At 57.1% G+C, this 14,306-nt stretch overlaps 1 protein-coding gene across 6 annotated transcripts in view; it reads right to left on the bottom strand.

Annotated features, from left to right (window-relative positions):
* The window catches only part of PRDM16 (PR/SET domain 16), a 301,216-nt gene extending 293,531 nt beyond the window's left edge, over positions 1-7,685 (bottom strand). For 3 of the 6 annotated variants that reach the window (XM_085558817.1, XM_021534304.3, XM_085558818.1), the window contains exon 1: positions 7,519-7,685. In XM_085558817.1, the coding sequence (XP_085414943.1) occupies positions 7,519-7,555 (37 nt within the window). In that variant the 5' untranslated portion in view covers positions 7,556-7,685. The remainder of the gene's footprint in view (positions 1-7,518) is intronic. The other 3 variants (XM_085558821.1, XM_085558822.1, XM_085558819.1) reach the window with 2 other exon arrangements.
* Positions 7,686-14,306: the final 6,621 nt, after the last annotated feature.

Raw genomic sequence — 14,306 nt, 5'->3', positions numbered from 1 at the left:
AAAATAAATTGCAGCCAGCAAGATGGACTAATTGCCTACAGAATTGAAAAAGAAACATTCCATTGATATAATTAAGCCAATTTTCATGGACAAAAATAGTTATAGTGGATATAAAATAAGCAGAGCATTCAGGGCAGTTTGACTTCTCCCCAGCTCTCTGTATTTTGTCCAGAACATTAACTATTAAACAAATATGGATCTCAAACGGGCTGACAGCGTTATCTGGTAATGATGGCTAAATTGATCCCAATAGCTGAGGCCAGGCCATTGTGTCTCAGGGCTCTGCTGGGAGAGTCCCCAAGCCAAGAACAACAGAGAAGCAAAAATAAAAAACCCCAAAAAACCTTAAAAAACCAAAAACCCACCACCTCCCAAACCGGACCTTAAAGCAAAACACCTGAAAGATGTAAAACTATCGAGGCAAAAATTAATCAGCACCTGGTTTCTCTTGGGCTGCCACTTCAGCCCCACGCCTGTGCAGCCCCTGCTTTGGGGAGGGCTGTGGTGCAGCCAGCCCCACTCTTGTCCCCAATATAATCCCAAAAAGGGAATGGTGAAGAGAAGACAAAATCCTTCCACAGCAGCTCGGCGCAGACCAAGATTTGCCGTGATGGGAGCATTATTCTGTGGCCTACTGGAAATAATTTGGCTGTCTCAGTCCATTTTCACCTGGCAAATGTCTCCCCAAGAGGACCAGTGGCCTCGTTTGCAGCACAAAAGTGGGTTCAGTGGTAAAGAAAACCCCACTTTATTAACTAATTTTTTATAAATTTGGGTAAAACACTTCTTTTAGGGTGCATGATGAAAGTTCCATCGCCCTCTGAACAGAAACTTTCCTTCCTCCCGCTGTCCTGCACACCTCTGCACAGAGAAACACTTAAATCCATGGAAAAAGAGTTCATTTTCCAAACCTATCCACCAAGACATCCCTTACTGCAAGGCAATTTCTTCACAATTAGAGAAAAACGAACAACCCAATGATAAAAAATCTCCTTATTCAGGGTATGAGCATTCAGAAGCATGATGTACACTCAGTGCAGGGATGAAAGCCACATTTCATTTTTATGAGCAAAGAAGGTGCCATCACTCAGGGAAGGAAGAAGAGGAAGAATTCCTCCTCGGGACAGGGACACTCCGTTACGGATTTGGACGGTGCACAATGCAAACCCAAGTGCAATAAAAATGAAAATAAACAGCCGTGAGGAGGTAGCGCTGATGCATGAAAATCCATTAGGAAAATAAAAGAAATAATAAGGTCGTAGATCTTTTCCACTCCAACATCCCTGAACTGAAATTCCTCCAGAAAAAAAAAAAAAAAATATTTAAGATCAGAAAGTCCAGCAGGAATTTTGGGGAGGTGGGGGGTGGGGGGGGATGCCATATCAACAGGCTGTTACCCAGAGTGGAACAAATGTTTTTGCAGATTCCCTTGGGATGTGTCCATCCCCAGCTGCAGACAGACACTGTGGACATGCATTTATTGGTGTGCTGGGCTCTCACCCCCCCGGGGATGAACGCTATCTTTTGGGAAATAGGCACGAGAAAATCATTACTCAGCCAAAATTTGGGTGTTTTCCCTTAGCGTTCGGAGTCGCGCTACATCGGAGTTTGTCATTTAAATAATCTCTAACTGGGGGGGAAAATAAACACATCTCGTAATAGGGGAGAGGCAGCAAGTTGTGGAAACAAAGCCTGAGCTCGTCCTGGCACACCGAGGGCACAAACAACCCCAGGTGCCACCAGCCCTGTGCCACAGCAAGGCTCTGGGTCGGGAATGCAGCTTTTTATCCACTCACCAATTTCACACAGTTGAAGTTTTAACGCAACAAGACGGCGGGGGAAATTATAATAAAAAGAGAGAATGGAAATTGGACAGGCAGAAGGGCAAAAGCAGCTCTGAAAAATGTGGATTCTGCTCCTGATCCTGCCACCAGGAGCGGGCAGGGATCCTGCACACTCCTCCTCCCTTCCCCAGCCCTGCCGGAGGATCACAACTCCTTCCCCAGCATCCAGGTGGCTCCTGAGCCTCACCTCCTCCGTGTTTGCAAACTTCTCAGGCCTTTGTCTTTAAAGCACCTTATTAAACAGCACAGAGCTTTTATAAAACACGTAAGCCGCAATAATCATAGCCATCATCACAATAATAACACTCCTCACTCAACGGGGCCTTTCCCGGCGAGAATCTCCGGCTGCTCTGCAGACACCAATGAGCTCAGGCGCGCCTGGCGAGGCGATTTCCCCGCGGCACGGGAGCTTCCCGAGCCATTCCCTCCAGGGATGGAGCCCGGCGCTCCATGCGGAGAATTCCCCGCTCGTGGAACGCCCGAGGAGCCGGGCTATCATCGCAGCGAGGAATTCCAGCGCTGCCGTGCCGTGAAATCCAAACTCCTGCCTCGCCTTTTGCCTGCGAGGGAGCGGGGACGGGGCGCGCTCCAGGTGCGCTGCGCTTCATCCCGGCGGCTCTTCCCCATCCTGCTCCCCTCGGGGCTCTGCGACCCCGCTGAAATCCAGCAGAAGGGCAGTCCTGTGCTTTTCCCGACCTCAGCGCTTCCCCCAGGTATTTTTAATAGCAGGGAAATGTTGGGTTTATTTTTATCCTCCCGGCTCATTAAAGACCTCCCGTGCTATCCCTGAACTCACACAGCAGTCCCAGTGCAAAGCCTAAAAATAAGCAGGTTTAGGTGTTCGAATTAAAAAAACTAAACATGAAGTACAGATTCAGTCCGATTTCTTCACAGAACATTCTGGGTCGTGACCGTACAGTAGCTGTGATTTTAATGCGTGTTTTAAGACCTTTGTATGCGCGCTGCCAGCCCGACAGACAAACGCCTCTGCACAGACAGACACGTCTTGCACCGGCACGGATGTTTTACAGAAAACGGGAATTCGGTGAAATCGGGAATTCGGTGAATTTGCGATAATGTGCCTTCCTCTGACGCACTTCATAAACTTATATTTCGGTGCAGACACGCCGGTGCCCCGTGATGTGAACACACGTGGATGGGCATCACACGCACCTCATCCGAGCTGCTCGGACACCCACGGGCACCGCCGGGGGCAGAGCCAGACCCAGCCCGCGACCCCTGCAGCACTTGGGCACCTCGGACCTGCCAGAGCCCCTCGTCAAAACCCCAGCCCGGTGCCCCCGTTTGCCAAGTTCCTGGCCAGGCCAAGGAGAGGACGTGCCCTGCAGTTGTTCCCTCCGTGCTTTTTTCCCAAATAAACCACGCGGGACGAGTGGGGCAATTGATACATTATATTTGTAGAATTTGGAGGGCGGCGGGGGGGGGGGGGGGGGAAAGAAAAAAAATAAGAGTAAAGTGATCTCAAATCCTCGGCGATTTTTGTTGAAGTGCTAATTACGCATCACCTTAATTAGCGGATCAAACCCCCCCACTCCCCGCCTTCCCTGCCCCGCATCCCTAATTGCCTAATTGAACAGATCCGGGGCAGGACAGGGGGGGACCCAGGCACGGTGGGACCCGGCGGCGGCGGCCCCGCACCTGCGCCGGCCTCCGCACCCGCGGCCGGGCTCGGGAGAGCTTTGGGGACGTCCCGGTCACCGGGGGCAGGGCCCCGGGCCGGGCACAGCGCGGCCGCCGCTGCCTCCCTCCGCTCCCCGGTGTCCGCCCTCGGGGCTCTGGGTAGGGACGGGGCAGAGGGAGAGCTTCGGAGATGGGAAAAAATCGAAACGCCCCAAAGCGCCATAAATTTTCCTGCTCCGGGCGTGCTGTGGAAGAGTCTGTGGGAGCACGAACGGAGCCATGCGCCGGGAAAGTGGCGCTTGGGCTCCAGCTCTGCGTTCGCTCCTCTCCCTCTCCCTTTCCCCTTCACTGTCTCTTCAGCCTTAATTAAAATAAAATTAATAAAATAGCACTACACGGAAAGCCTGTTCTCTCCTCGAAGGCGAAGCCTGAAAGCGAGGAACCGGTGCCGGGCACGGCAGGGTTGGGTTCACAACTATTTTCCTGCCAATCCAGCCTGCCCGGAGGATGCGCCAGCGCTGCCTGAAAACTCCGGCCCCAAAGCGTGCCTCGGTCCTATTCCTACCAGCGAAAAGCAAACGGGGCTGCAGGAATATCAGCCACCGTTTGCCAGCACGAGCATTTCTTTAAGTCTGCGATCCTGCCCTGCCGTGCATAGCTCGGTGCTGTAGTCGGACTCTGAAATTCAGGGATTTCGAAAGGAAACGAATTCGCTTTAAGCGTGCAGCGCCCAACTCCCGTGTCACTCGTCTCCCCTGCATCCTCTCTCTGCCAGCGGCGGCGAGACCCCGCTGCTGCCGAGCCTTCTCTCCGCTCACCCAGATTTTATTTTCTCGCGGAAGGACGAGGCCCTTGCGGCCGGGGACACGGCGTGGCCTTCTACCTGCCCGTCCCGCTGATCCCCTTCGGGGCTGCGGGCAGCCGAGCCCCCGGAGCCGCGGGCACAGCCCGGCCTTGCGGGGGATGCGGGGGCAGCGCTCACCTGGGCGCCGGCACCCCCGGGGCTGCTGCGCCTCCCGGCACCCTGAACGAGCCTCGTCTTTTGATTTACAGCCGTTTCTGAAGGTTCCGGGAGCCACGGAGCGAGCGAGAACCATTCCCGGCTCCGGTTCAGCTCCGCTGCCCCCAGTACCTGCCGCTCTCCCGGTGTGAGTGGCGCCGAAACCGCGGAGAATTCCGCTCCCACCCCAACGCACACGCGTTCGCCCCTTTCCCCAGGCAGGTAATATTGTCGAATTCCCAGCGGAGCCTCACATCTGCTTAAAATATTGTCCAATGAAATGAAATTCTCCAGCACTGCGTGTTTTTAAAGCCCGGCGCGCCGCTGCCTCGCCCGGCTCGGCGGCCGCGCACCGGGGCCGTGCGGGCTCTCCCGGCGCCCGCAGCCGCTCCCGGGGCTGCAGCAGCCGGGACAGCGAGCTGGGAAGGGACCTGCGGGGTTCCGTGCGGTGAAAGAAGTGGTGGCTACCTCGCCGGGAAAAATACAGCGAGATCTCACACTCGTGTCCGTGTTGAATCTGTTCGGCAAATAAATACTCCTGGGATATTGAAACCTTAGCTCTGGACTACTGTTTTGAACTGTGATCCCTAAAAAATCCTCGGCTGAAACCCCATAAACCGTTGGGCCTTGTATTGTATTAAACACCTGATTTTAATCAGGGCTCAGCCTCCGAGCAGGCGCTTCCAGGCGCGTTGGCGGCCGCGGCTCCGGCCGCCGGGAAGGGCTCGCTCCCGGCTGCGGGGCTCCAGCTCTTCCCCGAGCTCCTGGATATCCTGAGATATCCTCAGATATCCAGGCACCGAAAACCTTTCAGCCCTTAAGCTGCAGGAGTTCACGGGGGGAGCGTGGAGAGTCCCACCCGCGCTCAAACGCGGCCGGATCCGCATCGCACCCACCAGGGACACATCTGTAAAAACCCGCACTGAACCCGCCGGGGCACATCTGCAAAAAAAAATCCCGGGGCCTTTTCAAAAAGTAAAAAGAAAGAAAAGGAGAGGCGAGGAGAACAAAAAATAAGAAGAAAGAAAATAAAAGTAAAAGTGAAATATTCCCCCTTATTTAACCATTGAACTTGGCTTTTCCAGCCAAGAGAGCTCTGAAAATCATTCCTCACTTTAAAAATCTAAAACAATAAGTGACGACTTTTAAAAAAGTTATTATTTGAACGGGGACGCTTAAAACGAGTATTTATTGAAAAAAATAAAATAAAGTAAAATAAAATCCCTGGATTAATTCAAAGAACTTCCCGTGTGAAGCCCCAGCGATGGGGTGACAATGACGACCACGAAAAGGGTCACCCATGCCTCCCTGAGCAGTTTGGTGCCCGTAGAGCTGAGGGAGGTGTTCGGGGGACACACGGACACGCTTTGGGGACAGGAGGACCTTCCTGGAGCGCGACGGAAAATGTCGCGACGCCAAGGTGAGCCTCGGGGCCTGGGGCTGCTGCGTGGCGGCCGCAAAACAGGAGCGGCGGCCGGAGCTCGGGGCCGGCGACAAAGCCGGCGACAAAGCGACTTCGTGAGGAAAAGCGGCCCCAGGAGCAGCGCTGCCTTCGGAGAAGGGTCCCCCCGGCACGGGGGTGCCATCCCGGGGGGCGGCACCGGCCCTGGCTGACCTCGGCGGCCTGGAAAGGCTCCGAAATGCCGAACTCGAATGACAAAATCAACCTCGGAGCCCGCGCGTGGCAGCGCCGGAGCGCCCGCGACCCCTCGGCAGCCGCGGGGAGAGGCTGAACCCCGAAGGGGCTTGCAAGGGGGGGCTGCTGCTCGCCATCACCTGGGGGGATCCCCTCACCTGGGGGGGATCCCCCCGCCCCACGCCCGGCTCTGAGCGGCCCCAGCTCCCCCGCGGGCTCCCGTGGAAACCCACGCGAGGAAGCGGACCGGGCGCCGCTGCTCGCCCGAGCCTTTTCCGAACGCTACGAGCGGAGTTTGCAGCGGGGCACAGACTGCGCTGGAACTTCTGCAGCTCCAGGCACTTCGCACGGAGGCAGAGCGAAACAGAAACTAAATAATGGTAGTAGCAATAATAATAGTAATAATAATAATAGTATTAACAGTAATAATAATAAAAGGAAAGACAGGCTGCCCGGTTTTCGGGATCCTGCGCTGCCACCGGAACCTAACAGGGAATCACCGAGGAACCATCCCGAGTCTTTGCAGCGGGACTCTGCGGGAGCGGGGGCAGAGAGGACCCGCTCTTCCCTACAAAAGCCACACTCTCCTTCCTCCTCGGAAAATCCAGTCTAAAAACGACTCGAAAGAAAGAACGAAAGGGAGAGGGTCCGCTGGAAGACGGAGGGAAAAAGCTGCGCGAGCCTTACGAGCTGCAATTCCACCCCCCAAGTAAATTTTAAAAAATTAAAAATTAAAGACACTCCCCCACACTCCCCTCCCCCAGACCTTCTTAACCCCCAGCTGGGACACCCGAGCTGCCTTCAGGATCTTCCCTCTGGACCTGCGACTCCAAAGCCCCTCACTGAGAGCGGATCCATTTTTGCTACAAATTCTCTTCCTTCCCTCTCCTCGATAATTGTTCCCGAGACCAGAAGGGTTTCTCCCACTCCCCCCCCGCCGTCTCTGCCTGTCTCTCTCCCCCCTCTCTCCAGCGCTCCGTCTCTCGGCTCCCGCCGGCAGATGCCAAACGCAGACCTCTAGCGCCCACTATTTCAGGAGCCGGGAATATTATTTCACAAGACTTGGAACGACTCAATAAAAAAAAAAAAAAAAAAAAAAAAAAAAAAAAAAAAAAAAAAAAAAAAAGTTGCTCGCTATCCCCTTTCGTCAACTTCCAGCTAACTTTCGCTTTTCTCCCCCGGCCCCGCAGCGCCCGCCGCCCGGCCGCTGAGCGCGGAGCGGCGCGGGGCAGCGCGGAGCGGCGCGGGGCAGCGCGGGGGGACCCGCGGCCGGGGGCGGGCGGGCGGCGGCGGCCGCGGGGAGGGCGAGAGGGGCTGAGCCCCGCGCAGCCCCCGGCCCGGCTCCGTGCCCCCGGCCCCGCCGCCGGGACGCGGAAGAAGGGAGAGAAAGGACCTACTTTTGGGCAGTTTTCTCGCCCTCGCCTTGGATCTCATCGTGTCGGCGTGTGGATTCCTCTCCTCCTCCTTGAGCCCAGAAGCAGCTACACACTATCTTCATCTCCCCAGCATTGTCAGTTTGGACACCTTCGCACATGCGCACAGAGCATTCAATCTGACACCCTCACCAGGGCCAAAAAAACTTTCCAATGTATTCATCATCATCGAGCTGGTTTGGTCTTTTTTTTTTTTTTTTTTTCTTCTTTTTTTTTTTTTTTTTTTTTTTTTTTTGGTCCTATCCTCTTCCTCAGACCACTTATCTCTGCCCCCTCCTCTCTGCCGGCACCACCACAGCCTTCCCCTGATCTGCCCCTTTAAGAAAAATCAGCCCTCTCCGCTCCTAACCCTCCGCACACTGACCTTACACACTGGACAATATTTAAGGATCAAGGTGCCATCCTATAAAGAGGTGATTATTATTATTCTATTATTATTATTACTGCTAAATAGCAATGCTGTAGAGAAAGTTTGTTAGTAGTTGTCATCTTGTAAACGTTCCTAGTTTGGACATGCTTTTGTTTTTAATCTGAAAAATGTTTATTTACGTAACTTTTCAACCAGTGTCTGTCTTTATTTTCTTCCTTTTTTTTTTCTTACCCTTTTTTTTAATTTTTTTGCCTTCTTCTCCCCCTTCGGCTCAGAGAAGGGGGGGATTGCCTAACTTTAAAAATAATAACTTTTAATATAACACAACTTGCTCTGTTGTGTTTTGTCGCTATTTCTCGTGTTTCGACCAGAATTTTTCCAGCGTTCTCTCCTTTATCCCCGGCTCGGGACTGTCGCTGTTTGCGGGGTTTTTCCCCTCGGTTGGTCGCGGCAGCCGCGCCGGGAGGGCCCCGGGAGGGGTCGGGAGGGAGGGCGGCCGCTCTGCTCTGCCTTTCAGGTGGAAGGCAGCGCGCTGGGGCAGCGCTCCCCAGGGACGGGGGAAGCCGCCAGCCACCCCAGGAAAGGGGGGAGAGGAAGGACAGAGACCCCCGGAGCCCCCCAGGACCTGGCCGCCCCCCCGAGCGGAGGTAGCGAGCGCCGGGGCTGAGGCGCTTTGAAGAGAGGAGCGAAGTGTAAATAGCCGGTGATTGATGTGCTGGCTTTGACTGCGGAGAAAGCACTATTTTAATTCAAGTGGCCAGGTCAGATGGTCACGGAAGAAGGTTGAAAGGTAGGATTTAATGAGATTAATATGGAGAGAGGGAGAAAACGCGCGTCGTTCTTAAACATTCCATAAAATAATGGGGTGAGGGCAGCGCGGCGCTCCGCGCTGGAGGTGCGGACCCATCCCGGGGAGCCCTCGCACCGAAGGGCACCGCAAAAAAAAACAAAGCAAAACTTGTGTGGGTGCGTCAGGTCCCTGCTGGAAGCCATTCCGCCAGCTGCACTCCTGCCCTGCAGGTGGAACTGGGGAGGGGGGGAATATTCCTGCTAATTACCGGTTTTCCCCTCCTCAATAAACTCTTTAATTGCAAATGGGAGCAGAGGCCTTTCAGATGCTACCGAGGAGCCGGCGTTCGAGGGAAGGGTGGGGGAGCAGGAGGCCAAATAAAATAAATCCGTTTGAAGGGAACTCGGAGCCACGTGTCGCCTAAAATGCCGAAGCGGTGCCTGTGAATTCCTGCCTCGAGGACGCCGTTCCACGGCGCGCCGGGCACCCCGAGGTTGGAAAAACAAGCTCTTCCCAGCCTCACCGGTGAAACAGGAGCTCGAGTGTTTCCAACTCATTGAAATATTTCTTCCAGCCAGCCCGGACTCTCGCTGTCCCCGCGTCCCCCACCGAACCGCTCCCGGGACGGGCGGATTTCAGTTTGAAAACCTCGTCCCGGGTTATTTCTCGCTGTTATTGCAGCGGTCTTCTGGCAGAAGACCGGGTAGAGCCGGGAGACCCGCGGCTGGCCAGGGGAGGATGCCCCGGTAGCCGCGGCCCCGTGCCCGAGCCGGGGAACGAAGGTCACGGAGGGCTCGGAGCACCGGGCGGGCACCGCGGCCGTGCCCCCCGCAGCCCCAGCCCCGCACAACGCCGGCTTTTGTTTTGTCGCCAAAATCCCCCGCATCTCCATCACCCAGCTCCCGCGGGGAACAGCCACGCTCCACGCTCGGGCGTATTTGGGGAGAAACAAAACGCTTTCGGGGGTGCGCGGTTGGGGTGGGTGTGGGGGGACCGGGGTTGAGGTGATGCTTCTGCAAACGAAGCCACCGAGAAGCGATGGAAAGCCGCCGTGCTGGGGCTGCCCCGGTTGTCCCCGGCAGCCCGGCTCTGCCCGTGCCGCTTCCCCGGCTCCGGCCGCGTTCCTGCCGGGCCGAGGCGGCGGGGCCGGCTGCGGCGGGGCTCCCGCAGCCGCCGGAGGGCACGGAGTGGGGTGGCAAGGCTGGGCTGTGGCGCTTTGCCGGTCCAGGAAAGGGGGAAAACGGGAAGAAAACCCCCACTAAAAGAAAAAATATATAAAAGGGTGAAAAAAGATTGGGGAGAAAAAAAAAAAACAACAGGAGAACGAATTTGGAAGGGCCGCTGCCGGGGTGTGCTGGCCGTGGGCTGCGGGGCGTGTGGGGAAGGACACGCTGCCACCCCCGACACGAGTGGGATTCCTTCCCGCAGCGGGCACGGGCGGGTGGTTGCGGTTCTGGCCCCGGGAATGGGCCCCGTTTGCCCGGCTCGCTGTAAGCCCGAGCAGCTCGGGGCTGGTGGCGAGGGCAGGGCCCGGGCGCCCCGGGGACAGCCCGTCCGGGACACGCTCCTGCTCCCACCGGGGCTGCTCCCCGGCTCCACAGGACCTCGCTGCATCCCGCTCCGAGGGGTCCTGGCGCTCAGCAAAGCCCCGCAGCGAGGTGTGCGGCCGGGCAGAGAGAGCTCGAACCCCCCCGGAACCCCCGAAGCCCCCCCGTGTCCCGGCGGGCGAGCATCCCGCGGTGGCCACCGGCTTTTCCAGCCTGCACCTGTTGGCGTGAGTGTCGCTTCCACGGGGAACGGCAAATGAATGGCCGTGGAGGAAGGGAGAAGCGCCAGGAAGCTGCTCGGCGCTGCCGGGTCACGCCGGGCGGCTGCCAAAGAGGCGCAGGGAGCCGGGGCCCTGCCCGGCCTGGAGCCGCTCCGTGCTCCGCCACTGCCCCAGGAACTGCCCACGGGCAGCCCGGGGCAGCGCGGGGACGGCTGAAGGGGAAAACCACTCCATCGGAGGCGGCCGATTTGCCACCGATAATTAATAATCGTCTCCTGCAGGGAAAGAAGCAGCCAAGCCGCTCTGCAGCACACGCGGGCCAGGGGCCGGGGACCCGCGGGGCTGCGCGGCCGGGCCGAGGGGCGTCTGTGGGGTCTGGGGGGCACAGGGGTGCGGGGGTCCCGAAATGAGCCCGCTCGGGGTTGATCCCCTCGGCCTCGCCCCTCTGTGCCCCTCCAGCCCGGCCCCGCTGGCAGAGATTCCAGCGCGCAGCCCCCGCGGCGTGGGGGGGTCCCCGCAGCCCTGGGGAGGGGGCGCTGGAGCGGCAGGGATTTCCGAGTGGGTTCCTCGGCATCGCCAGCACAAGCCGTGTGTTCCCAGGTGTTCTCCAGGGAAACACGCTGCAGGTGAAGCGCTGCGTGGGAACTGCCCGGCTCCCATCCCCGCGTGGCCCTGCCGGGAGCCCCGGGCTCGGGTGGGCACCCACGGGGGCACGGGAGAGGGTTTTGCGCAAGTATTTTCAAGCAGTAAAGAAGATTAAAATGGTTGAGCCCTTCCAGCTTGTCCGGGCGCTGCCGCACGCCCCGAGTCACCCCTTCCCGAGGATTTTCGCATCAATCCCTCCTTGTTTCTGCGCGCGGTCGCGGCGGGATTAAACCGGGAATTAAATATTTGAAACTACGCAAGAGCCCGGTGGCACAGGACGGGGCTGCGCTCCGCGGGGCTCGCGGATCAGGCGCCGGGAATGTCACACGCTTCCCTGGGGATTTGCCCTGCTAATCTGCCGCTAATTAGCGGCGGGAGCACCCACGGGGCTGGCGAGGAGCTGCCTCGCACCCACGCGATGGAGCAGCGCTCCCCGCATCCTCCCTGCCGAGGAATCCCGGCACCTCCCCGGCCCCGCTCCCTGCGAGCAGCCGGCGCAAGGGGGCGGAGAAGGACAGCCGGGAGCCCCGGGCCACCCCGGGCCACCCCGGGCCACCCCGGGCCACCCCGGGCTACCTCGGGCCACCCCGAGCCACCCCCGGGCCGCGGGGACACCGGGGCAGCCCCGCCGAGCATCCCTCGCCCCGGCCAGGCGGCGGGGACAGCTCGTGCTGGCGGCCGGGGAGAGGCGAAAACCATAAAAATACCAAAAATCAAACTCTGCAAAGGTGGCTGCGCCCCCCTCCCCGCTGTAAGGAGGTGGCGGGGTCCTCCCCCCGGTGCCGGGGCCGCACGGAGCCGCTCGGGTGGCTCCGAGCTGCTCTGCACGCAGGTAGAAGGTGATGGAGCTCAGGGATGTGTCACATCCTCCAGCCTCCAGACCCTTTCCTGAAGTGACCTATTTACACTCTCATTGGTTTAAATGAATTTTTTTTCTTTTTTTTTTTTACCCAAAAACCTTTGAGAAACGCCGGAACAAGCGCCGGTGAGAAGGGGAGAAATGGATGCATTTTGTACAGGGATGGGAAAAAAAAAATAAATAAATAAAATAAAGTCACTCTTGCTGGTCCCCTTAGCGATGAAATACAGAGGGAAAGATTAATACTGCAGCATAACCTGTGCCTGCATTCACTGTCCTGCACCTCTTCCCTGATATTGCAGATGCACTGAAACCCTCAAAATGACGCGATCAGACTATTTTTTTTTCTTATTTCTAGAAGAAAACACTGGCTCCTCCGGCCATGAAAAAACACCGTGTCAATTGCCATTTCAGATTTTTCAAAAAACATGTTCAGCTCTAAGAATTCCTCCGAATTCGTTACACTCCACCGCGCGAGGCTGCGCCTTGCTGGTCCTTGCTGGACCCCTCAGACCCCCCAGGTAAAAATTCACGTCCTAAAATAAGAAGTCGTAAAAAAAAAGAAAAAAAAAAGGAGGGGGAAAAGAAAAAGAAAAGCACCATTTACATTTGAATATCTAACTTGAACACGATTATAATTACAATCGTCAGACATCGAGCAGTGTTGTCTCCCATGAACAGACAGTTTTGGGGATATAAACACAATTTTAATCGTGACGGTCTCCGGGAATGAAGGGAAATTAGTGAGTTATAGCATATTTTTTTTTTTCCGACGTTTGATCAAAATATTTTTGCCCGGAGATTGCTTGCCAGATGAAAGCAAAATGGAAACGAGGTGCGCTGTAATTCAGCTGAGTTTTGCCATGGGAAGAGCCCGAGCTCTCTCAGGGCTGCGCTCTCTCCTTCCCGGGGGCTTTTGGGGACGCTCTCCCCTGCGGCAAGAGGCCCTGGCAGGCAGGTATGGCTGGGGCAATTTTCGATCAAGCATTTTGTAGCCGAAACGCCGAATTCCGAAGGCACCACAACGACCTGAGTCGCCTTTTCCCTCGGAATTGCCAGAATTTCCCCCGATTCGAGGCTCGCAGGGGCCGGGGCGCGCTCCCCTCCCGCAGCTCCGCTTTTGGGGTTCCCCTTTTGGGGTTCCGCTCCTCTCTGCAGCCCCGGGCCCGCGGCCCCGCTGGGTTTGGGGTTTGCGTGAATGAAACCTTGTGGGGGTGGCGAGGGCTGAGCCCCAAATCGCCCTTCGCTGCCCTGCCCGAATTCGGAGCATCCTCCGCTCGTCCCCGCCGAGCTGCGCCCGCTCCGGGGGTGACCCCGTCCCCTGGGGAGCCCCGATGGAGCCCTCGGGGGGTCCCCTCACTGTCCCCTCACTGTCCCCTCACTGTCCCCTCACTGTCCCCTCCTTCCTCTGCCCCAGGGCGTGCGGGACTGCGGCTCAGCCCCTAAAGAGCAGCGCAAGTCCCCAAGGGGACACCCGAGGAGTCCGCGCCTGGTTCACTTGCGCTCCCCCGGCTAAGGACGGCTGTGGCGGGGCTGGCTGGATAATTATTAGCTATTAATTGAGTTCAAGACCTTTTTCCGGCGCTGGGAAATGAGGAGCCCGAGCAGCGATCCCAAGGAGGAGCTGCCCGCAGCCCGGAGCCGCGGCCGCGCCGTCCGGGCCTGCCGCGGAGTCCCGGGGGCGGGGAGGGGGAAGGGGGGGGAAAAGGGGCGACAAAAATTCATGAGGTGAAAATGATAGAAAGTTCAGAGCGAGGGGTTGATTTCCGAAACACCTCCGGGAGATGAGAGGGAGCGGGGGGAGAGCGGCGCTGCCCGACGGGGCGGGCCGGGGGCTGGGCCGGGGTCCCCGGGCAAGGTGAGGAGCGGAGCCCGGAGCCCCCCCGGACCCCCAGGCAGCTCCTACCGATGCCGCTTTCTTATCTTTGCACGCTTCCACCTTCCAATTAAAGTTCCCCAAATTGCCAAAAGGCTGATTTGCATGCAAGGGACCCCCGCTCAAAGATGCTAACTTATTGTCTCCTCCCAGAACTGAACATTTCTCTCTTCAGTTCCCACTTGAAAGAAGTTTTAGAACAGTATTCAAAGACTGTCCAAACGAACAAAACCTTCCCCTTCGCTCGGGAGAGAAATCCGGTGTATTCAAGACGAGGGCATATTCTCAGAAGTTTGCAGATTTGGGTTTAAAAGCGGTATTGTTCGTGCCTTTTCCCTGAAACTTCTTTATTTTTTTTTTTTCTCCCTCAGACACGGCTCACATGCCTGCAAAGGATTATTAAAATAAAACATCATAGAGCATTTTTCCTCCATTTTTCCCCGC

The sequence above is a fragment of the Lonchura striata genome, chromosome 21 (genome assembly GCF_050655825.1).
Source record: "Lonchura striata isolate lonStrDom1 chromosome 21, ASM5065582v1, whole genome shotgun sequence".
NCBI lineage: Eukaryota > Metazoa > Chordata > Aves > Passeriformes > Estrildidae > Lonchura > Lonchura striata.
The sequence above is the reverse complement of the archived record's forward strand: the minus strand, read 5'-3'. Positions and strand labels throughout refer to the sequence as shown.